Genomic DNA, 22,580 nt, shown 5'->3' with positions numbered 1-22,580 from the left:
TCAGAGTTGATGGGAAGATGGATGGAGCCAAATACAGGACAATCTTGGAAGAAAACCTGTCTGCAAAAGACTTGAGACTGGGGCAGAGGTTCACCTTCCAGCAGGACAACGACCCTAAACATAAAGCCAGGGCAACAATGGAAGGATTTAAAACAAAACACATCCATGTGTTAGAATGGCCCAGTCAAAGTCCAGATCTAAATCCAATCGAGAACCTGTGGCAAGATCTGAAAACTGCTGTTCACAAACGCTGTCCATCTAATCTGACTGAGCTTGAGCTGCTTTCCAAAGAAGAATGGGCAAGGATTTCAGTCTGTAGATGTGCAAAGCTGGTAGAGACATTGCAATGGAATCCAATAAATCTCCAATAAAATTGATTCATGTTTGTGGCTGTAATGTGACAAAATGTGGAAAAGTTCAAGGGGCCGAATACTTTTGCAAGCCACTGTAGATATGATACAAACCACTGCAGCGCAGTACCTGTAATACCTACAGCATGTTCTAATCGCTCTAATAGGATATTATGGTCGACAGTATCGAATGCTGCACTAAGGTCTAGCAGGACAAGCACAGAGATGAGTCCACTGTCAGAGGCCATAAGAAGATCATTTGTAACCCTTCACTAAAGCTGTTTCTGTCTGTGATGAGCTCTAAAACCTGACTGAAACTCTTCAAATAAACCATTCCTCTGCAGTTGATCAGTTAGCTGTTTAACAACTACTCTTTCAAGGATTTTTGAGATGAAAGGAAGGTTGGAGATTGGCCTTTAATTACCTAAGTTGCTGGGTCAAGAGATGGATTTTTAAGTAACGGTTTAAGGCCTGTGGTACACAGCCGATTATAAGAGATGTGTTGATCATATTAAAGATCCATCCATCTATACATTTTATTCCACTTATCCGGGGCCGGGTCGCGGGGGCAGCAGCCCAAGCAGAAAAGCCCAGACCTCCCTCTCCCCAGCCACTTCCTCCAGCTTGTCCGGGGGAACACCGAGGCGTTCACAGGCCAGCCGAGAGATAAAATCTTTCCAGCATATCCTGGGTCTGCCCCGGGTCCTCCCGGTGGGAAATGCCCGGAACACCCCACCCAGGAGGCATCGTTGTCAGATGCCTGAACCACCTCAACTGGCTTCTTTCGATGTGGTGGAGGAGCAGCGGTTCTACTCTGAGCCCCTCTCGAATAGCTGAACCTCTCACCCTATCTCTGAGGGAGAGGCCAGCCACCCTTTGGAGGAAGCCCATTTCCAAGACTTGTATCCGCAATCTCATTCTTTCGGTCACTACCCACAGCTCGTGACCATAAGTGAGGGTAGGGACGTAGATCGACCGGTAAATTGAGAGCTTTGCTTTTACGCTCAGCTCTCTCTGCACCACAACAGACCGGTGCAGCGTGCGTATCACTGCAGCTGCAGCACCAATCCGTCTGTCGATCTCCCGCTCCCTTCTCCCATCCCTCGTGAACAAGACCCTGAGATACTTAAACTCCTCAACTTGGGGCAGAAACTCGTCCTGACCTGGAGTGGGCACTCCACCCTTTTCTGGCTGAGGACATTGGTCTCAGATTTGCTGATTCTCATTCCCACTGCTTCACAGTCAGCTGCGAACCATTCCAAGGTGAGCTAGAGGCCAGAAAGCTGGAGGCTTCAATTAATTAATGGCAGGACTTCTTTTAGCACTGTTGTAGGAATGGGGTGTAAAATCAGTGTTGGGGATTAACGAAATACATGTACCGGCATTACGTATTTAAAATACAACATTTGAGTAACTGTATTCCGTTACGTTACCATTTGGAAAAGGTGGTATTCAGAATACAGTTACTTTGTTGAAATAAATAGATTACACTGCGGGTTTTTTTTCTTCCTGTTTCATATGTTAGGCTGTCCCCTCTCTATTCTTGGTAATGGACTACTTGCACTACGGCATGTGACGTATTTCCGTTTCCAAATACTACCGCTTGGGCGTTTCCGGTATGTTTGTTTATCTATCGGTAGCTATGCTAACGTCACTTCAGAATGAGTATAAAAAGGAAAGTATTTAAAACAGAATATTTTCAAAAACAGCAGAAGAAATACTCCGAGCATTGCTGTGTCCCACTTTGTTCGGCTTCAGCCAAATTTAACGGCATACTAAGTTTTCATGGTGTTCCGACCCATTCTGACTTGAGAAGACAATGGCTGGTAAACATTAGTGATGGGACGTTCTGTATCGAGGCTTCGGAGCGTGTGTCGAGTAATGGAGGGGGCGTTTCCGCGAAGCGCGTATCGAGGCTTGCTTCATTTATGGGAGGAGCTGAAAATGATGACGTCCGAAGCCTCGCTGCCCGGCTGTACCACGTGACTGGTTCATGAAGTGGTTCGAACTTTGCCGCGAGATATGACAGCGATATAAACCCCTCAGACTTCAATCAAAATGTGGGTGTTTGATGGAGAGTTGTGGTTAGTGAGAGTTGGAGAGAGTTTGGAGGTTTATGAGAGTGAGGAGAGAAAGTCAGGAGAGAATGGAGCCAGCTAAGAAGAGGAGGATGTCCTCCCTTGTGTGGGAACATTTTGATCTTATTCCTCCCAACAAGGTATGTAAATTTCTACAGAAGATGTATTTTCATGATACTGATGGTGCAATAAAACCTATGTTAAGCTGTCTGTACTTTTGTACAAGGTGAAGTGTTTGCTATGTGCCAGGGAGCTGGGATATAACAACAACATCCATGCTTAGGCACTACAGAGCTTTGCATGAGAATAAGGGGAACACCGATTGTGGAGCAAGACCAGGTGAGCCATCAAATGCAATGATAATATAGCATGCAGTAATGTTACTAAATGATATAACAATATTATACAACTGTTATAAGTTACGTGTGTGATATTTATATTTGTGCTTTGTTTTTATTGTCTTTCCTCAGGAGAACAATCTCAAATAGATGAAGACCTGGTCAGCATGGTGATTGAGGACTCCCAGCCATTTAGCATTGTGGAGGACAAAGGATTTAAAAGATTTGTTAAATCATTAAATCCTAGCTATGTTCTCCCCACTAAAGGTCATAAAAGCAGTGAAAATTTAGTTTTTACAGAATAAAATGTGAACAGGCAGGACTGAGGCTCAAAGCCTCAGTGTGTAGCTGTCCATACCTCAACGTTACAAAAGCACAACTACTGTCCACACCCCAACCACACCTCACAGTAAATGATCATTTCCATTTCAAGCATTTCCAAATAATCATTTCCCATACTGCCACTATAAATATACACAGTGTACTGCCATCACTACAATATACATGTTTTACACACTCCTTTTGTTGTTGACATTTACAGGCTGTGTGCAAAATGCCACACTCTTCAAATTCATGCCAGCTATTATTTTTACGTCCAGTAGGTGTCCTGCTAGAGCAAATGAAGCTTCAAGAAGCTTCGTGAACCAATTGGATGAAAAGCTTCAGTGCTTCATGGGGCTTCATCTGCCCATCACTAGTAAACATACATCATTTCACAATTACCTCTCACACCAGGGTCTGCAGCAGACATTTCGCCAGTGATCAACTCATAGAGCCAACAACCCTTGATGGTCGAAGGTGGCTTATTAAAGGTGCTGTACCAACACTTTTTGAGTGGAATGGCTATAAAGTTGAACCACCCCGGCGTAGTGTTTGGGAGAGGACGGAGCGACGCCCTGAACTAGTTCCTCCTGACGATCAAGAAGAGCACAGTCTTACAAGAGATCATGACTACTGCTCAGTCCCTGAGCCGTCTGCATTAGACATATCTGCATCAGCTGCAGAAGACCTGTCCGAAGACGTGGAGACTCTGAGGAAGGAAATACAGGAGTTACGTGTCCAGCGAGAATTTGGGTTACAGCGTTTTGCTGGCTCCGACACTGACATCCGATTCTATACCAGGTACACCTAAGTTCTATTCAAGCTAACTGTTTAAAATATACCAAGGTCACCATCAGTTAAATTTCGAAAGTGTTTCCAGTCTTAATGAAACACAATAGAAATTTACTTTTTCTCTGCTGATTGTATGTTTCATGTAGATGCTTTAGTATTTAAACGATATCCTAATGCTACAGGTAAAATACAACACCAAATAGACTCTTAATCAGACTATGTTATACAGCATACCATTAGCATATTTGTCACAGTTTATATTATTTTTATGTCAGTGTGTAATGTTAATTAATGATTGACACGATGTATGTCTCTCTCGTGAATAGATTTCCAAGCTATGATCATTTGATGGCATTTTGGTTTTTGATTGAGCCTTGCATCTATAAAATGATCCAGGTTTCAAGAGCCAAGTCAGCTGCCAATAGGAACGAAGAAGTGTTGACACGTGCACGCACATCAACAGTAGGTTATGGGTTTGTTGGTAGTTAGAACTAGAGGTGTAATTTTAATGTATTTATGTACAATAACATTACATTATGTACAATAGCATGTATGCTAAAGGACTCAGCATCCTTTACATACATACACCTGTGTACTACAGCACCTCATTGTTTACCCCATAGTACGGTATGGTATGCATAACCATTACAAAACATTTAGCCAAGAAAAGCGTAATTTTACTACAGGGAGTGCAGAATTATTAGGCAAATGAGTATTTTGTCCACATCATCCTCTTCATGCATGTTGTCTTACTCCAAGCTGTATAGGCTCGAAAGCCTACTACCAATTAAGCATATTAGGTGATGTGCATCTCTGTAATGAGAAGGGGTGTGGTCTAATGACATCAACACCCTATATCAGGTGTGCATAATTATTAGGCAACGTCCTTTCCTTTGGCAAAATGGGTCAAAAGAAGGACTTGACAGGCTCAGAAAAGTCAAAAATAGTGAGATATCTTGCAGAGGGATGCAGCAGTCTCAAAATTGCAAAGCTTCTGAAGCGTGATCATCGAACAATCAAGCGTTTCATTCAAAATAGTCAACAGGGTCGCAAGAAGCGTGTGGAAAAACCAAGGCACAAAATAACTGCCCATGAACTGAGAAAAGTCAAGCGTGCAGCTGCCAAGATGCCACTTGACACCAGTTTGGCCATATTTCAGAGCTGCAACATCACTGGAGTGCCCAAAAGCACAAGGTGTGCAATACTCAGAGACATGGCCAAGGTAAGAAAGGCTGAAAGACGACCACCACTGAACAAGACACACAAGCTGAAACGTCAAGACTGGGCCAAGAAATATCTCAAGACTGGTTTTTCTAAGGTTTTATGGACTGATGAAATGAGAGTGAGTCTTGATGGGCCAGATGGATGGGCCCGTGGCTGGATTGATAAAGGGCAGAGAGCTCCAGTCCGACTCAGACGCCAGCAAGGTGGAGGTGGAGTACTGGTTTGGGCTGGTATCATCAAAGATGAGCTTGTGGGGCCTTTTCGGGTTGAGGATGGAGTCAAGCTCAACTCCCAGTCCTACTGCCAGTTTCTGGAAGACACCTTCTTCAAGCAGTGGTACAGGAAGAAGTCTGCATCCTTCAAGAAAAACACGATTTTCATGCAGGACAATGCTCCATCACACGCGTCCAAGTACTCCACAGCGTGGCTGGCAAGAAAGGGTATAAAAGAAGAAAAACTAATGACATGGCCTCCTTGTTCACCTGATCTGAACCCCATTGAGAACCTGTGGTCCATCATCAAATGTGAGATTTACAAGGAGGGAAAACAGTACACCTCTCTGAACAGTGTCTGGGAGGCTGTGGTTGCTGCTGCACGCAATGTTGATGGTGAACAGATCAAAACACTGACAGAATCCATGGATGGCAGGCTTTTGAGTGTCCTTGCAAAGAAAGGTGGCTATATTGGTCGCTGATTTGTTTTTGTTTTGTTTTTGAATGTCAGAAATGTATATTTGTGAATGTGGAGATGTTATATTGGTTTCACTGGTAAAAATAAATAATTGAAATGGGTATATATTTGGTTTTTGTTAAGTTGCCTAATAATTATGCACAGTAATAGTCACCTGCACACACAGATATCCCCCTAAAATAGCTAAAACTAAAAACAAACTAAAAACTACTTCCAAAAACATTCAGCTTTGATATTAATGAGTTTTTTGGGTTCATTGAGAACATGGTTGTTGTTCAGTAATAAAATTATTCCTCAAAAATACAACTTGCCTAATAATTCTGCACTCCCTATAGTTCATAGCTTAAGGAGTAACATTTTCCCTTTTGTTTTCACCTTCCAGAGGCAGCTGCTACAGCCAATTGACGAGTTCTTTCTTTTCCTGGTTTTCCTGTCAGTTGGTTTGAAGGAGAGGGACCTGGCACATCGATTTAGCATACACCAGTCCACAGTGAGCCGCATTATTGCAACATGGACAATTTTTCTTGCCACTGCACTGGGGTCTCAATGCATCTGGCTTACATGTGCAGACGCGCTACCTCTCTGAGGAATTCAAAGATTTCTCAGACACCCAGATGATCCTTGACTGTACAGAGCTGAGGTGTCAGACACCATCCTCACCACTTCTCCAAAGTGAAATGTACTCTTCGTACAAATCCCACTGTACGATGAAAGCCCTGGTTGGCATAGCTCCACATGGTCCAGTGACATTCATCTCTAATCTGTATGCTGGTTCGGTTAGTGACAAGGAACTATTCAAACAATCAGGCATTGCTGAGAAGTTGACTGAAGACATGGCAGTGATGGTAGATAAGGGCTTCCTAATCACAGATTGTTGTAAATGCAAAGTGTACTGCCCACCTTTTCTATCTAAGCAGAAGCAGATGCCAGCATACCAGGTTAAGGAGACGCAGGCCATAGCCAGACTCAGGGTACATGTGGAGCGAGTCATTAGGAGGATAAAACAGAACAAACTTTTTGATAGCATCATTACCATGTCACATGTTTACAATATCAACCAACTGTTTGCAGTAGCATGTATGCTGTCAAATTACCAGAACACAGCATTAGTTAAAAAAATGGGTTAAGTGAGACAAGATGGATTTTTCCCAAGACACCAGTGCCAGTACCAGGAACTTATGGAAAATGACCTGCAGCTGAGGCCACTACAGTTGCATTTCTTCCTTGACAATACTTGATTACAGAACTGGTACTTGAGTGCTGATAGTTGAGTTCCAGTTATTGTTAATTCTAACTCATTGCAAATGTTGAATGTTAATAATACTGTTTAATTATACTACTATATTACTACTCAGAGTCAACAAAATTGTTTATCAAAATTATAGTTGAATCACTAAATCGTCAGAGAATCACATTTGCTCAACACCTGCCACAGGTGGATGAACCCGAATGCTGCTTCAATACCTCAACTCTTTACGCTCATTGTTATTGTTATAAACAGCTGCACTCACAGTTCAGACCCTCACTGTGGCATTAATATTTATGTTTATTGTAAACTTTTATTCTGCATCTGCTGCTGGAATATCATTTTCAGCTCTGTGAAGTACATGTCCAGTAAAACAAAAGATAACTTGATTTTAATCGTTCAGGGTTGTAAACAGGTCACAGTAGGCTTAAGGTCTTTTATTTTGAAAAGCACAGAGAGGAATAACCCATCAGCTGCTAAAGCAGCAGCTGAGGTTTATTTTGAAGGAGGAACATTGCTTTCAGGTATGCTTGGTGAAAGAAACGAGTCCGAGTCTTCTCTCATAACAAGTTTCAGGTTTATTAGAATTTTACTCGCGTGCCATCAGCTTCTGCTTCTTCAGCTTCTTCTGTGAAACCTGCAGAGAGAAGAGAGAGGCAGAGTTATGACATCATCGATCAGAGAGTTTGCACCGCTGCCTTGGCCAACAGTCGCTCAGTTTTAACAGGGTTGTTTTCATGGAGAATCCAAAGGTGTCCTAAGGAGTCATCACTGCGACAGATGATGAAGAGGAGGAAGGTGACGGGTTCAGATGTGCAGCCAGAGGAGCAGGATTCACTGTGTTTGCTGTGGCATTCATGGGACCTTCAGTAAAAGGGAAATCACAGCTCTCCAGGTCCCAAGAGACTAAGCCAACTTTAATTCCCCTAACCTCGCTCCGTGCTGCATGTTTGAAGCCCCACCCCTCGCTCTTCCCTCTCCACGTTCTCACCTTTTTCTTCTGGGCGACCTCCTCCTCGGGCTTGGGGACGATCTGCTCCTTTTCTGTCAGGATCATCTCAATGTGGCACGGCGAGCTCATGTAGGGGTTGATGCGGCCGTGGGCGCGGTACGTACGCCTCCTCATCTTTGGCGCCTTGTTTACCTGGATGTGCTCAATGACCAGAGAGTCCACGTCCAGACCCTGAAAGCACAAACACGGGTCAGAACCACCACGAGAAAATAGGACTCCATCGATCCTTTCAGAGCTCAAATCATCAGATATTAATCATTTATTAATCAAAGGCTCTGATTGGTTCACCTATTGCTTCCAAACATTTGGAGATGAAGACTAAACGTCACCCGAGAAACCAACTGCAGATCAATAGATGCTCAGACATCAATAATCAAACTGAGGCCTGAAGCATGTGATCATTAAAGTGGTGTTGTCCTCTCGTTCCAGCTGTCTGTGATTCTCAGATTGCTCAGACTGTAATTGTTCTTTTCATGGTTAATACAAAGGTGTCCTAAATGGTCATCACTGCAATCTGCTGCTCACCGATCAGCTCAACAACAACCAGCTCCACAGAGCTGAAACCGAGCTCAGGGTCATCTCAACGTCTCCGCCTGCCCTCATGTGGAAGCTCGCCTCCCTAAAGCCTGCCTGTGATCGCCACCTGTAGGCTGATGTCACGATGCAGATAATCATTTTAAACTTAAAGAACGCTCTTGTGTCATAACTTCATGAAATCAAAGCCAGTGTCCTCAGGGACCTGCTTTCTGTTGGACCAACAAAATCCAGATATGCTCAATAGATTTAGATCAAATGTGCATACTCTGTCACGTTTAAGAAGTTGAAACGCACGACGAGTGTCATTGAGAGAAAAATATTAGTGTTCAGTTTGAGAACCAAGTTAAAATGTGAGATTAAAGTGTCGATAAGTCAAAGCTGCCACGGCTCCTTTAGTTCATAAAAACAGCGTGATGAGTTCAAGGACGTCACAGAGGCAGTACAGAAAGCTGCGTCTGGGAAACAGCAGGATGGATGTTACAGCTCATGCCATACAGACGAGCTACGACTCATCACAGACATAAGACAGCTAACTCATTTGCAGAACAGTCCAACATTTGGACTTTAGTCTTAAAATAAACAAGTATTTTTCATTAATGCGACGCTGACATGCACACTACTTAAGAGACGCCACATTTAGAAAACTAACAACAATTCGATCACACAAACTACTTTGCACATCACTAGCACAGTTTCAGGTGTTTAAAGCTGCAGACAGACGGGTGTGACCTTCAGACTAAATTGGTATCGATCCTTTCAATATAAAAGTGTGTTCCAGGGAGTCCATCTCTGTCTGCTTGCTACACCCGTTGGCCCCTCACCTCCTCATGACCTCACCTTCAGCTCAGCGTTGCTCTCGGCATTCTTGAGCATGTGCAGGAGGAACTCGGCACTCTTCTTGGGCCAGCGTCCCTGGGTCCAGCCGTGCTGTTTGGCCTGAAAACAGAAAACATCAAAGGTGCTTTTAGACCATGCCTCAGAGCTCAGAGGCGGGGTAAATCTGGCCGCCTTCGCTGCTGCTCAGGTTACTAGATTTAGTTTCATCTTTAATCCAAAGGTGTCCTAAGAAGGTCATCAATGCAGCTGTCAGAGTGATGCCACGCTCGCTGGGACCTCACCTGAGCACAGCGGCCAACGCCGCCGTTGTAGCGGCGGAAGGGGACGCACTGGTGCTTGACGATGACGTCCCTCAGGTACTTGTTGGCTTTGCGAATGTGCATGCCTTTGATGGCCTGGGCCGTCTCACGGGTGTTCTGAAAGTGAGGACACAGACGGGTCAGAGACCGGATCAACAAAGTGGCACCTTTATGTCGTAACCTTCATGACATCAGCATGACGTCCAGATGTCGGGTCAGTTCTGAGGGCCTCGGCCGTCACATTAGATTTAATGAAGGTTGAATGTGTTTATAGATTTTAGGGGAGGCAAACAAACCATCAGAGAATCTCTGCGATCTGATCGATTCGACAGAAAACCAAGTCTCTTTAATCCACAGCCAAACAAACCTAGGAGCACTGCAGCCATCTTTAAAACTAGAGCTCCTCCCACTGACATAAACATTAGACCAGCAGCTCATTCAATCACAGCAGATTGTCTATTCAACATTTCTAAACACACAAAAATTACTCAAGCCATTCACAGTAATTTATTTTTCCTGGAAAATCCTGACTTATTCACTCCTTATCCTCGGGAGCAGAGCTTTAAGTACCTGAGCTTAAATATTAACTTCAAATTATATACACAGAAATTCTATGTAATTACGGGAGGATTACACCTGTATTCAAAAGAGAGATTAAAAGTGTCACCAGTTATTTTCAGACATCTCACACATTCTGCAGCTGAAGCAGAGCTCCAAACAAACTGGGCTGTTCACAGAAACCAGGCTCATGCTGTTACCTGAAGCTCTAATGAACAGACCTCACTGAGGTTTATGCTTCAGCGAGACAACAACCTCGAAGGATATTTAACTACACATCACAGACAGCTCATAAACACCACTGACTCCTCCTGTGTGGTCAGTGGTGAAATGTACTGAACCATAATCACTTCTATCAGGACGATTAACCACAGCATCAATGTAAGGATCACTCAAACTGGGTGTGAGGAAGTGGAAAAACTGGGGGGGACAAACGTGTCTGCGTGAAATAAACTAACTACAGTACAGTGTTTCTATTGGCTGGGATCACAGATAGACATAATGCAAGAGTATAAAACATTTCAGTGCATCTCCCATCACTCCCGCAGCAACGAGCCATTCAGTTTCATGACTCTGAAGTAAAATTGGATCATTTTTCTCTACTGAGTCAGAGCACCATATTAACTCTGAACCCACATCCACGTGTGTTTAATGAGTTATTAGAGCCCAGATTCAGAAGCCTGCTGCTGCTCATGTAACCTACTCTGAGCCTCTACACACCTTTACACCTGAGAGAATCTACTTTAACATGGACACGCGTGAGATGACAGATGAACCCTGTGATCCCCTTTGTCTGTGCCCACATGTGGACTCTTACCTTGAAGTGCACCCGGAGGTTGGATCCCCTCGACTTGCATGCTGAAACACAGAGAGAAGCCGTTAGCACCCCCAGCAAAGACCCGGATCACTCCACCAGTGAGTGCGGCAGCTCAGTTGTGTCATTAGTTTGTTTTCATGTGGAATCCAAAGGTGTCCTAAGAGGTCATCACAGCCACCAGCTAACCCCCACACATAGCTGAAGTTCACCTTTACTCACATTTAGTCGGGTTCTCGGGGTCGAGAGAGTAGCGGACCATTGTCAGATATCTGTAAGAAGAGGCACACGTTAGTTTCCTCAGGCTAGCACACAGCAGGTAAGACCATCTTAGACAGCACCGTCTCAGGTGACGTTAAACAGATTTAAACCCCACAAACACGGAGAAAAGGAGCTGCTAGGGCCGCTTTACAACTCCTATCCACGCCACACGGAGCCAACATGGCGGACAGCCGCCGGAGCCACCAACCCGGCGTCTCCGCAAATATCTTCATAAAACTTCATTTAATGGCTCCAGACACACAATTCAACCATCAGCGCACACATTTACACACAGCTGACACGATCCAGATGCTTGCAGCGCAGGATGCAGTATTTTTACTCAGATTTAACATGGATTCTCCGCTTCGTGAGCGGGACAGAACTCCTACCTCTGAGGCCGCGGAAGGAAGAGGAAGTATCCCGGACGGCGCTCCTCTACTTCTGCCTTCCTGTGAGGGTTACCGCCCCCTGGCGGTGAGGAGGAGGAGGACGGTGCTCGGGGCGCAGTGAAGCGGAATGGACAGCAGGGGGTGGTATTTCACACACACACAAAATACGCGAGAAAAATTGTTATCCCGTGGTTACGCCATGATTATGACGTAAACACGATAATAGTGATGGGAAGTTTGTCTCTTTTCAGAGAGCCAGCTCTTGTGGCTCGAATCTCAAAGAAGAGCTGGCAGTTTTGGCTCCCAAATGGCTCTTAATTTATTATCATCTGTAGCCTCATATTTGACAAATATGAATGCTCTGTGTGTTGATAAACCCTTTTGCATTTAGTGTTTTTATGAGATGCCTTATAATTGCCTAATATTGTGTATTTGTTCTGTTAGAAAAGCAGGCATTCTTACTTTTGTATAATATTTTAATCAAACTTTTGATTTTAATTCAACACAAAAACAAAGCACTGCAAACAAATCCACAGAAGAGAAACAGAACCAAACTCAGCAGCCAAACAGTATGTCCTCAGGTTGACATTCAGAATAATCAAATGCCTCAGCTTGATGAGCTGATGCAGTTTCTCATCTTAGTTAGTATCTGCTTCTTCTTTAAGCTGGAGCGAGATGCTGCTTCGTTTACAGTTGTCAGTCATATTTACATGTTTTTACGATGCACTTGGACTCTCATTCTCACCGCAGTCTACTGTCTCACTCACTGACTGAGGAATATCGATACTTCCAATACCAGCATTTCATGTTGCAGGATCAATTCCCATATGAAAAATTATAATATCTAATTTGATTAAATTAGTTTTTAATCATAAATATGACATACAGACAAAAGTCGGCAATACCCTGTTAATAAGAACTACAGTCGTCTTCTGCCTCTCATTCATGCTTTTTTTGTTTTGTTTTTTACAGCTCATTGTGTTCTGCGTCCTGATTGGCTGTAGAGCATTGTCAATCAATCTCCGTGCTGTGTCGCCTGTACAGTACAGAATGTGCTTAACTTGTCAAATTTACATAAAGTGCTGTACTGTATGTTGTAAGTTTTCTCTCCAATAAACAACAATGTTGACGAAATGTGTTGCACCGTCGAAGGCAGAGGAAGATGCTAAGCATTGCACAAAAAGTTGGACTTCTGGACATGCTAACAGAATGTAGGAGTTACTGTATTTTTCAGATTATTAACTCATTCTTCTTGCTTCCTCTACTTCCGTACCATATCGTTGCTGTTGAATTCTCTCACAGCTGCTCTGTTCCCATATTCTGGACGTGAAAACAGGGTTTGATCTTTGGTTTCATTCTGTAATACTGGACTTATTTTTCTACGTAGGTTTGAACTTTGAGAGTGGTTAAATAAGAAAATAAGAAAAGTGTGAAAATGTTGATGCCTGTCTGAGAACAGTGTATAAAATGTGTAGTGAGGGGTTTTACAGCCTTAAAATGTAATTGTGCCCAGAATGCACTTTGTGAATGATGATAAACAGATCAAACTACCAGCGTTAGCTTCTGTTCTTCAATGTCACAGACATGAAACTGCTGTAGGTTACTCCCACTGTGATAAATCCCCCACACTGAGGCTGTGACAGGAGGAGTGAAACAGTTTTTGACATTTTAAAGGTTTTTGTGTGGATATCTACTCGACTTATGAAATGAAAAATGCTGCTAATGCTAAAGAACTGATTCTGGAACCACTCGTGTGTATTCGGAGGGCCTGAACTCAAAAAATATTCGTAGTATGAAGGTAAATCTTAGCATGACTTTATTAATTAAAATAATGTGTCATAATGTGTTTTCCTGATTTTACTTTACTTGATTTCCCTCTAGTGGGGAAGAGAAATTATAATTAAAATTGATTCAGTGGTGGTCTTTTTTTTTTTCACAAGCTGGAAACAAAATGCTTTATGAGGAATTTCAAGTGTCTGATGATTTTTCATTTTAAAAATATAAGTGCTTGTATTCACTCCAAGGACTCCTCCAGTTATCTGCTGCACAAAAATGCTCCACCCAAGAGTTCATAAATGAAGCGGTGGCACAAAAACTGCAGTTCCTCTGATATCCAGAAGAGGCAGCAATGAGACCCATGTTGAAACTTTACAGCAGAAATAACTAAAACTCACCTGTTTAAACTGTATCAAGGCTTAAAGTTTGCATTATTGGGGGTGTGGCCTTTTGACTGACAGGTGGATGGCGACACAGCTGGTTGTAGCTGCTAGTTGACTGCTAGGCTTCTCCTGATTGAATTCTAAACTGAACTGGGCCTCTGGACCTTGTTTGTGCAGTTGTGACCTACAAACTGTACATTTACCCAGTGAAAAGGTGAAACTGTGTTTAGAGCGTGAATGAATGACATGGCCTGCAGGTATTAAAGCAGTCATTGTTTATTTGGTATTTCATGATGAACTGTGAGACGCTGGACGGAGCTACATAGAAAACCCCGTGTGCAGCCTCACAGTGAGTCATGCACATCATTGCACTGTAAAGAAAGTCAAAGCTCGAGTGACGACACCTCAGGCCAACATACAAAAATAAAGATATTATTTACAAACAACAACATTTTCCCATCAGCACGTGTCAGTGTTTTCATCAGACAGTGAAAAGAAGTTCAACATGTAGAAATCACTGTGGTTTCATTAGAAGACGCACAAATATCTGTACACGTGCCACATCCTCGGCCCGAAGGCTCATCTGCTACCTTCACATCAGTGTGTTCATCACAGTGTGTCTGAGAGCGAGTGCAGACCACAGGCTCCGAAACCTCAGCAGCCCCACACCATTGCACACCCCACACTGTGGAAATGTTTGAGCAGCTCAGTCAGAGGATCTCCACACTCAGCATTCCTGTTTCTCACGGCTGAAAAAAATCAGTTTCATCATCTTCAAGTTAAAAAAAAAATTTATTTTTTTATTTTTTTAAATAAATTCTCTCTAAAACCTCGTTACCTGTTCAGTTCTGTTACAGTGTGTCGTGAATAATGTTTGTGTCACACGGTTAAACACTGTGATTGTGTTTATAGTTGCACACATGATAATATGTGATTGTGTGACTGTTGTTGTCCCAGCCCGAAATGTTTTAGGAGAAATATATTCACGAGATAATAACAAAAAAAGAAATGTTCAGTGAACGGCTACATGGTCCTACTAGTGCTGCTTTTTTCATGGGTTTCATGGGAGATGAACTGAACCTAATTTGATGAACATCAGAGAAGGAGAGACAGTAAAAGAAAAAATGTCCCCCTCAAAGCCCTGATGCTCTCAGAGCTTCTACAACTTTGTTCTTTTACTTATTTCATGAACTTAAGTTCATTTATTAATTAAGGTCACTAATAGGGTAAAACACGCCAGAGGAAAAATGGTTGAACTTCCTGCTGTTTTTGTCACCTGTGGTTTTAAGACTTATGCGTTTCCCCGTTAGCTCATCCCCATTCTCCCAGAGCTAACAGAGCCCATCACCAATCATTTACAATGTTTTCTAATTGTGAAACAGTAATTCTCATTATTTCTGCACAGCTAACAGTTTCTACACTGTTAGCTAGTAACCTCATTTTTAAATTGTGAATCATTAATTTTCACGATTTCTGCATTTTGAACCCATAATAGTTTTGTAATTGTTACCTTTAATTTCCATCAATTTTCTAATTGTGAAACGTTATTATCCATTTATCCCCATTGTTAGCCGTTGTTCCCACTGCTTTGCATTGTTTTCCCATTGCTTTTGTATTTTTGTATTGCTAACCATTAAATCCCACTGTTTCCCATTGGTAAGCATTATTTCCCATTATTTTCTCACAGTCATGTGTGAGTTGCTGATATTTTCCATTGTCTGTGTGAAATGAACACTTCCTGATGCTTGATACAGCGTTGATGCTGTAACTGCGTCTGTCCCATCATCACCTGAGATCTCCCGCAGAGCGCGTCGTGATCAGAGTCGCTCTGTGTCTCCAGCGGCGACCCGAACCTCAGTTTCACAGACTCCTCCCGACAAACTGTACGAAATAAGTGAAAATCCAAATGTCCTTCAGTCTTTACAGCCGTAGATTCACACAGGAGGAAGTGGGCGTTACTGTTCAGAGAGAAACGTGTGAAGCAGCGCGACTCGGTAACGGGACCGAGGAGGAGGAACCCTCATTAGATGCTACAGACTGTGTGGATCGCGTCGGGCTCACTGAAGCTCTTCAGATACCGCTCAGTGCGACGTGAAGAGGCGTCAGAGACCTGCAACACAAACAGGAAGTTAAATAGCCGCCAGGTGAAATCAAAGAGTATTTAATTCACTCGGTCTGACGGTCACGTAAAAAATGTAACTGTAGCAACGTTTACATAAAATCAAAGTAAGAAAAATAAGAAAAGCAAATAAAACTTCAAAAGGAAAAATAAACTCCAGGAACACGACAGAGTACGGTCATTGTATAAAACATATACTTTTTTATACTTTGAAATATAAAAATAACAGTAAAAAAAATTAATTTCAATTTAATTTGAATCATAAAGCTTCAAATCACAACAACAGTTAAGATAAGATAAGATAAAGACTCTACAACAATACAGTGAAGCCCCAACAATCAGACGGCCCCCTGTGACCAAGCGCTTTGGTGACAGTGGGAAGGAAAAACTCAGGTCACACTCTCCTCAGTGTAATATCACAATACAAGTAATACTTGTTCATACAGTATTATTAATTTATTTTTATTATTATTTTTTTGAAATATAAAAAATAAATAACCTGATTAAACCGAATGTTTGGTTTTACAGATTATAAAATGTGGAGGTTTTCGATCCATCGCAGTGTCCGTTGTTTTTATGGAGCTGATAAACGAAATCATTATTTTTATTTGTATCACCTGAATGTTTGTAAACAAAAATACAAACATAACAAAACAAAAAAAGTGCATCTGGTGATCTCTGACCTTCGCTGCTGTGTTCTGTAATTACTGACGTACACGTGAAGCAGAGACCCGTCGAGCCGCTCGCTCTGACTGTGGAGGACGCGAAGTGGTGGTTGGTGGCTCAGAAAGGTGACAGACGATGGAAGCCGGAGGTCGGAGGTGGAGGCTCTGGTGACGCAGTGAAGACGAGCCAGGTCGGTGTAGATGGGTGGGCGGGGCTTCATTTGAGACAGGGGCTGAGCACGGTGGGGGTCGGGGGGTAAACGAGGGCCACGTTGACCCGCTCCGAGCCATTCTTTGGACAGACGATCTCGGTGAGGCCTTCGGGCCGCGGCTGGCTCAGCAGCTCACCTGCAACAGCGAGAACATCAAAGACGCTTTAATACAGGAAACAGGAAACAGAGGAAGTAGGACATTCCCGAAACATCACAGAGAAACCATCACACGTACAGAAAGCAGGATGCTCTGGTTTTAGGAACAGAAGAGGCAGCTGCTCTGCTGTTATCAGGGAGGAAAAGTTCTCCTCCAGCATTTCAGATATAAAACAATAAATTATCTGATGTTGGACCAGGATGCTGGGTGGACACTGATCTGCCAGTCAGACAGATCTCAAGGCAAATCCGCCTCCAGCTTCTGGAAGTTTCTCCTGTTCTCGCCTCTAGATTTGTAGTTGTTTTTTTTAATAATAAACTGCTGGCACAAATTTAAATAACTGAAGACTCACAGACATCTACAGGCAACAATAATCCTTCACACTAAACTCCATTTACTTGTCTTTAGTAAGAACCTGCAGCAGCAGAAGCGTTTATGAATTCGGCCACAAGGTGGCAGCAACGTCCAGCTGTGACTTCATGCTGCAGAGCAGAGTCCCACCAGCAGGGGGCGCCTGGTCCTCCTCTGTAAACTACAGTTTAAGGTCAGTCCTGGGTTTTGCTGCAGGTTTAGCTAGTGCACACAGCTGAGGGTCTCTGAGGTCAAAGTTCAGCCTGGATTCAGATTCAGGATAATTTTTTCCCCTCATTTTTATGTAATTTAAAAGTGCGGAGGAATAGATGTGTTTGTGTTACTGGGGTGAATTTCATGACGACGAGAGCTCTGAATTTTCTTCAAGCATGACCTGCTGATAAAGATACTTAAAAGGGGAAATGGTTATAGGAGGTGAAAGGTTAAAGGTCGAGGCAGAGATGTTTAGTTCAGTGTCTCAGCTCTCGTGCTCTGCAGGGCGTTTTTCTTCTACTCTCTCCACTGTTATTAGAACTCATAACAAGGCGAGATTTCTGTAAAGCAGTAACAGGTCTGAGCTCAGAGCTGCACACAGGCGGCTCTCTGACTTCAGTTTCCTGCAGGGCTGAACGCCGTTCCTGTGCACGTCTCCATTTATAAGGCGTCCTCATCGTTTGTGTTTCCGCTGTGGATAAAAATACGATTAAAATCACGCACACACTTCCTGTGTGATCCCTCGTGTGTTTCTCTGGCAAACAAAGAAAAGCTGCCATCTGCAGATCGACACAGCCATCCTTTTTCCTTCATCATCATTATGGCTCCCTCCTCATCGAACAGCTCAGAGCCCAGCCGGCGACTGCTTGAGGAGGTTCACGCGAGCTCCGCCGGGATTCAGTTTCTTACTCAAACCATGTTTATAAATCATTTTAATATCTTTTTCCATCCATGGAAAACTGTGTGAAAACTGGACTGGGTTAGTTTGAGCTTGTAGCCACGTGTTCTGTTTATAACTCCAAGCTGCACTTTATGAAATGATTAGCGCTCTCCATCTTTGGATGGATGTACTGATGAGGGTGGATGACGGATGACCTCAGGAAGCGTGTGACACGCCCTCCAGTACTATTACAACTTGCCGTTCTAAAACACGTTTGAGTTGCTTTTTATTTCCCGTTTTATTTTGACAATCTCATCAGTTTCCACATTTTGAATTAGCATTCCTTATGTTCTCATAAGGAATGCTAATTCTGTTTATGTTTTTCATAATGTACTCTCCGACACTCAGCTCCACCTGGGTGTTTGTTGTTGCAGAGCGCTGATCATTCAGCCGCTAACAGAGACACGCCCAATGCATCACTCTGCTGCACGAACAACACTGAGCACGCTCCATAGCCAGTGCCTGGATTACATTCACTTCATTTTCAGGGCATCAGCACACACACACACACACACACACACACACACACACACACACACACACACACACACACACACACACACACACACACACACACACACACACACACACACACACACACACCCCTAATATCCTAACCTGCAGAGAGATAATACAAGCCTCCTGCAGCTCGGGACTGAAGCCGTGAACATTTACACAAATTAAATGCCAGATGTGCTCGTGATGTTGGATGATTTGTGGCAGTGTGCACAGTGGTGACCTGCCACATTTTGAGCTGACTGATGTTGAATCTCCAGGATTTTCAGAATAATTCTTCCTGGTCAGATCAATCTGTTAATCTGGCTTTTCGTCCCAGTGTGCCTTCAGAGCAGCAGACCAGCAGGTATGGCACATCATTTTGCTCTCCGGAGCAGGAAGGCCAAGGTTTCGAGCTGTGACCTTCTAGCAGCTTCCTGTCATCATTGTGAGTCACTGATATTACACAAAACTGCATCTCAAACGTTCAGCTGCAGTGAGAACCAATCATCTAGCTCCAGAGCTGAAAAGCAAAGTGATGGCTGAGGAGCCAAAACCTGCAGTTCCTCTAATATCCAGCGCGTTTTACAGAAGAAATAAACACGTCCAAGTTATTGTGAAGATTGAGAGTTTGTGTCTGTGAAGTCAAAGGAGCTTGCAAAGAAAAGCGTCTGGACTTCTTTAAGTTGCTTGAAGACGTTTCACCTCTCATCCGAGAAGCTTCTTCAGTTCTACGGTCAGATGGTGGAGAGTCCCAGATATAAACCTAGTGGGAGTAACCCCCCACAGAGGGACAAAAGGACCCCCTGATGATCCTCTAATCGCCTGAGCCGAGGTGTGAAACTGGGCGTGGGTCCCAATCAGCCAGGGTTTCAGGTGTGTTCATTGTGAAACCTGGCCCCACCTTGTCATGCGAATTCCTGAGGTCAGATGGCCCAGGCTGTGAGTGGGCGTTAAGGCGTCTGGGAAGGGATCTCAAAACTGGATTATAGATGGCAGAGAGTTGGTGTCGTAAACCCCCGCCTCTGTTCAAAGATGGTCGCTCACAGTGGACATAGATGGCTTCTTTCACTCCTCTTTCAAACCATCTGTCCTCTCTGTCCAAAATGTGAACATTGGCATCCTCGAAAGAGTGTCCTTTATCCTTAAGATGCAGATGGACTGCTGAGTCTTGTCCTGTGGAGGTGGCTCTTCTGTGTTGTGCCATGCGCTTGTGAAGTGGCTGTTTGGTCTCTCTGATGTAGAGGTCTGGGCATTCCTCGCTGCACTGTACAGCATACACCACATTGTTAAGTCTGTGTTTTGGCGTTTTGTCTTTCGGGTGAACCAGTTTTTGTCTGAGTGTGTTGCTGGGTCTGAAATGCACCGGGATGTCGTGCTTGGAGAAAACTCTCCTGAGTTTTTCTGATACACCGGCTACATAGGGGATGACAATGTTGTTGCGTCTGTCTTTCTTATCCTCCCTCGCTGGTGTCTGATCTTCTTTTCTGTGCCTCTGTTTTGAGATCCCTTCCCAGACGCCTTAACACCCACTCACATCCTGGGCCATCTGACCTCAGGAATTCGCATGATAAGGTGGGGCCAGGTTTCACAATGAACTCACCCGAAACTCTGGCTGATTGGGACCCACACCCAGTTTCACACCTCGGCTCAGGGGATTAGAGGATCATCAGGGGGTCCTTTTGTCCCTCTGTGGGGGGACACTCCCACTAGGTTTATATCTGGGACTCTCCACCATTTGACCTTAGAACTGAAGAAGCTTCTCGGATGAGAGGTGAAACGTCTTCAAGTAACTTAAAGAAGTCCAGACGCTTTTCTTTGCAAGCTCCTTTGACTACGATGACCAGGTCATCGTAGTCAAAGGAGCTTCTTTAAGTTGCTTGAAGACCTTTCACCAAATGGTGGGGAGTCCCAGATTTAAACCTAGTGGGAGTTTCCCCCCACAGAGGGATAAAGGACCCCCTGATGATCCTCTAATCGCCTGAGCCAAGGTGTGAAACTGGGTGTGGGTCCCAATCAGCCAGGGTTTCGGGTGTGCTCATTGTGAAACCTGGCCCCACCCTATCATGCGAATTCCTGAGGTCAGATGGTCCAGGATGTGAGTGGGCGTTAAGGCCTCTGGGGAGGGAACTCAAAACTGGATTATAGATGGCAGAGAGTTGGTGTTGTAAACCCCCGCCTCTGTTCAAAGATGGTCGCTCACAGTGGACATAGATGGCTTCTTTCACTCCTGAGGAGTGATTGAGAGTTTGTGTTAAGAAACATGAGTTCACATCTTTAATGATCCTCTAAAAATCCAGCCGTAAGTATTTTACACCCAAACCAGAGTTTTTCTGGATGCAGAAACCATCAGAGTGGGTAACAAAAACCCAAAGGAGTTCCACAGGCATCTATTATCGATCCTCTGCTTTTTATTGATGTGTAAATTTTACTTTTGTTTGTCAAAGCACAAAAAGTTTCCTCCTTCATAACAACATGGAGCCTTTTGGAGCATTTTTAATGCCATCATCGAACTAAGCACGCCGCTAACTTACCTACAGGCTCCAGAACAGGTGATTATAAATCTACGGGTGGTGTCATGGGGGCTACGACTCAAAGAAATGAAGCAGATTTGTTTCCGACGGATGTTTTTACATCAGCTGCCTCCAACATCACTCACAGCCCGTCTGTCCGTCCGTCTCAGCAGCACTTAAACCATTAGGCTTATTGATCGTGTGCGTTCTCTCAAAGTGTCTGCAGCTGCTGGCTCTGCTGGCCTGAAGCCAGCAGTCACAGACACAGTCAGAGTTACGGTCAGAGACGATTATTTGTAAGGAAAAACAGCTCTATCATAACCATTTCATTAAACCCGAGTACTGCAGAGCAACCGGAAGTACTGGGATATTTTACATCTGAGTATTTCTGCAGGTCTTTGCCACCGGCTGTGTGGCTGCAGGAGCTCCTGCTCCTCAAAGTCACTTCAGCTACAGTTTGTTTCTAACCTGCTGCTGAGCTTTGCTGCCACGGCCGGAGATCAGATGTTTATTTCATCAGTGGACGCAGCTGACGGCTCACACATCCGGCTGTGTGCCCTGAATTAGGCCGCAGCCTGATAACTCCTCCTCCTCCTCCTCCCTCTGACTGAGAAGAGTCACGCAGAAAGCCACAAAGACCTGATTTCAAGGAACAGGAATGTTCCTCCCCCCTCAAACACCATCAGCAGGTAGAGGAGTCATGTCCTCCCTCCTGCTCCTTTGCTGTCAGCCATAAAAGGGAACAGCCGCCACTCGCAGAGAGGAGGAGGAGGGGAAAGTGTACCCGTATCCAGGAAACTCCCACTGGGATGTTTGGAAAATGAGAGAAGTAGTTTCACTCCATTCAAAAACTGCCCAGACCTCCGATTTCATTTCCTCCTCTGTTGTGAGGACGATTTGAGGATTTGTGAGAGAACGTCTGCAGCGGGGAGGTTATTCCAGAGCTGAAACAGGAAGTTAGTCTGCAGCCAGTCCGACCCTCTGGAAGTTTTTCAAGCAACACTGACAAAAAATCTGATGGTTCCACTTTTTAAAACAGTCTCATTTTTTAACTTTTCTCTGCTGAAGCTGAATGTTGGAGTCATTATGAAGAATTTCCAGTGCTCATGCTCTGCTGCCCTGTTTTATTCACTTATTAAAGAGAGATTTTCTTTTATTTCAGTGACTTTTTTGGCCACGATTTAGCTCTCTACATAAATTCATAACACCAAACTCCCCGGTTCCGATTA

General features: G+C 43.9%; 2 protein-coding genes, 1 long non-coding RNA gene and 4 other non-coding genes across 9 annotated transcripts in view; 1 reads left to right on the top strand and 6 right to left on the bottom strand.

Moving 5' to 3' along the window:
- The first annotated feature begins 3,423 nt into the window (after positions 1 to 3,423).
- LOC145429715 (uncharacterized) lies at positions 3,424 to 8,220 on the top strand. The gene is made up of 3 exons (XR_013909999.1): positions 3,424 to 3,888; positions 4,206 to 4,341; positions 6,176 to 8,220. It is a non-coding gene; the product is annotated as an uncharacterized LOC145429715 (long non-coding RNA).
- Positions 7,600 to 11,877, bottom strand: rpl17 (ribosomal protein L17). Of its 2 annotated transcripts, none has more exons than XM_026174665.2 (7): positions 11,747 to 11,877; positions 11,319 to 11,368; positions 11,100 to 11,140; positions 9,707 to 9,841; positions 9,426 to 9,524; positions 8,031 to 8,222; positions 7,600 to 7,676 (listed from the first exon to the last, which is right to left on the bottom strand). In XM_026174665.2, the coding sequence occupies exons 2-7, from the start codon at positions 11,356 to 11,358 to the stop codon at positions 7,629 to 7,631; spliced, it is 555 nt and encodes a 184-aa protein (XP_026030450.1). In that variant the 5' UTR covers positions 11,359 to 11,368; positions 11,747 to 11,877; the 3' UTR covers positions 7,600 to 7,628. The 2 variants fall into 2 exon arrangements, with proteins under 2 accessions (XP_026030450.1, XP_080159794.1); XM_080303668.1 differs by having other exon boundaries at positions 11,651 to 11,768.
- LOC113027530 (small nucleolar RNA SNORD58) lies at positions 7,749 to 7,816 on the bottom strand. The gene has a single exon (XR_003273090.1). It is a non-coding gene; the product is annotated as a small nucleolar RNA SNORD58 (small nucleolar RNA).
- On the bottom strand, positions 8,498 to 8,564 carry LOC113027531 (small nucleolar RNA SNORD58). The gene has a single exon (XR_003273091.1). It is a non-coding gene; the product is annotated as a small nucleolar RNA SNORD58 (small nucleolar RNA).
- Positions 9,604 to 9,671, bottom strand: LOC113027529 (small nucleolar RNA SNORD58). Its single transcript, XR_003273089.2, has one exon. It is a non-coding gene; the product is annotated as a small nucleolar RNA SNORD58 (small nucleolar RNA).
- On the bottom strand, positions 11,207 to 11,276 carry LOC113027532 (small nucleolar RNA SNORD58). Its single transcript, XR_003273092.1, has one exon. It is a non-coding gene; the product is annotated as a small nucleolar RNA SNORD58 (small nucleolar RNA).
- A 2,288-nt stretch (positions 11,878 to 14,165) lies between the features above and the next one.
- The window catches only part of mfhas1 (multifunctional ROCO family signaling regulator 1), a 34,871-nt gene continuing 26,456 nt past the window's right edge, over positions 14,166 to 22,580 (bottom strand). Inside the window, exons 2-3 of one of the 2 annotated variants that reach the window (XM_080303662.1) lie at positions 16,708 to 17,037; positions 14,166 to 16,015 (exon numbers count right to left, since the gene is read on the bottom strand). In XM_080303662.1, the coding sequence (XP_080159788.1) occupies positions 16,907 to 17,037 (131 nt within the window). In that variant the 3' untranslated portion in view covers positions 14,166 to 16,015; positions 16,708 to 16,906. The remainder of the gene's footprint in view (positions 16,016 to 16,707; positions 17,038 to 22,580) is intronic. The other variant, XM_026174649.2, reaches the window with a different exon arrangement.

Source organism: Astatotilapia calliptera, chromosome 7, assembly GCF_964374335.1.
Source record: "Astatotilapia calliptera chromosome 7, fAstCal68.1, whole genome shotgun sequence".
Lineage (NCBI taxonomy): Eukaryota > Metazoa > Chordata > Actinopteri > Cichliformes > Cichlidae > Astatotilapia > Astatotilapia calliptera.
The sequence above is the reverse complement of the archived record's forward strand: the minus strand, read 5'-3'. Positions and strand labels throughout refer to the sequence as shown.

Coding starts and splice junctions, on each gene's coding strand:
- rpl17 (XM_026174665.2), bottom strand. CDS start 11,358: ATGGTCCGCTACTCTCTCGACCCCGAGAACCCGACTAAAT. Junction 9,842..11,099: donor ACCTCCGGGTGCACTTCAAG/GTAAGAGTCCAC, acceptor CCTCACTTTCAG/AACACCCGTGAGACGGCCCA. Junction 8,223..9,425: donor AGAGCAACGCTGAGCTGAAG/GTGAGGTCATGA, acceptor TTGTGCTTTCAG/GGTCTGGACGTGGACTCTCT.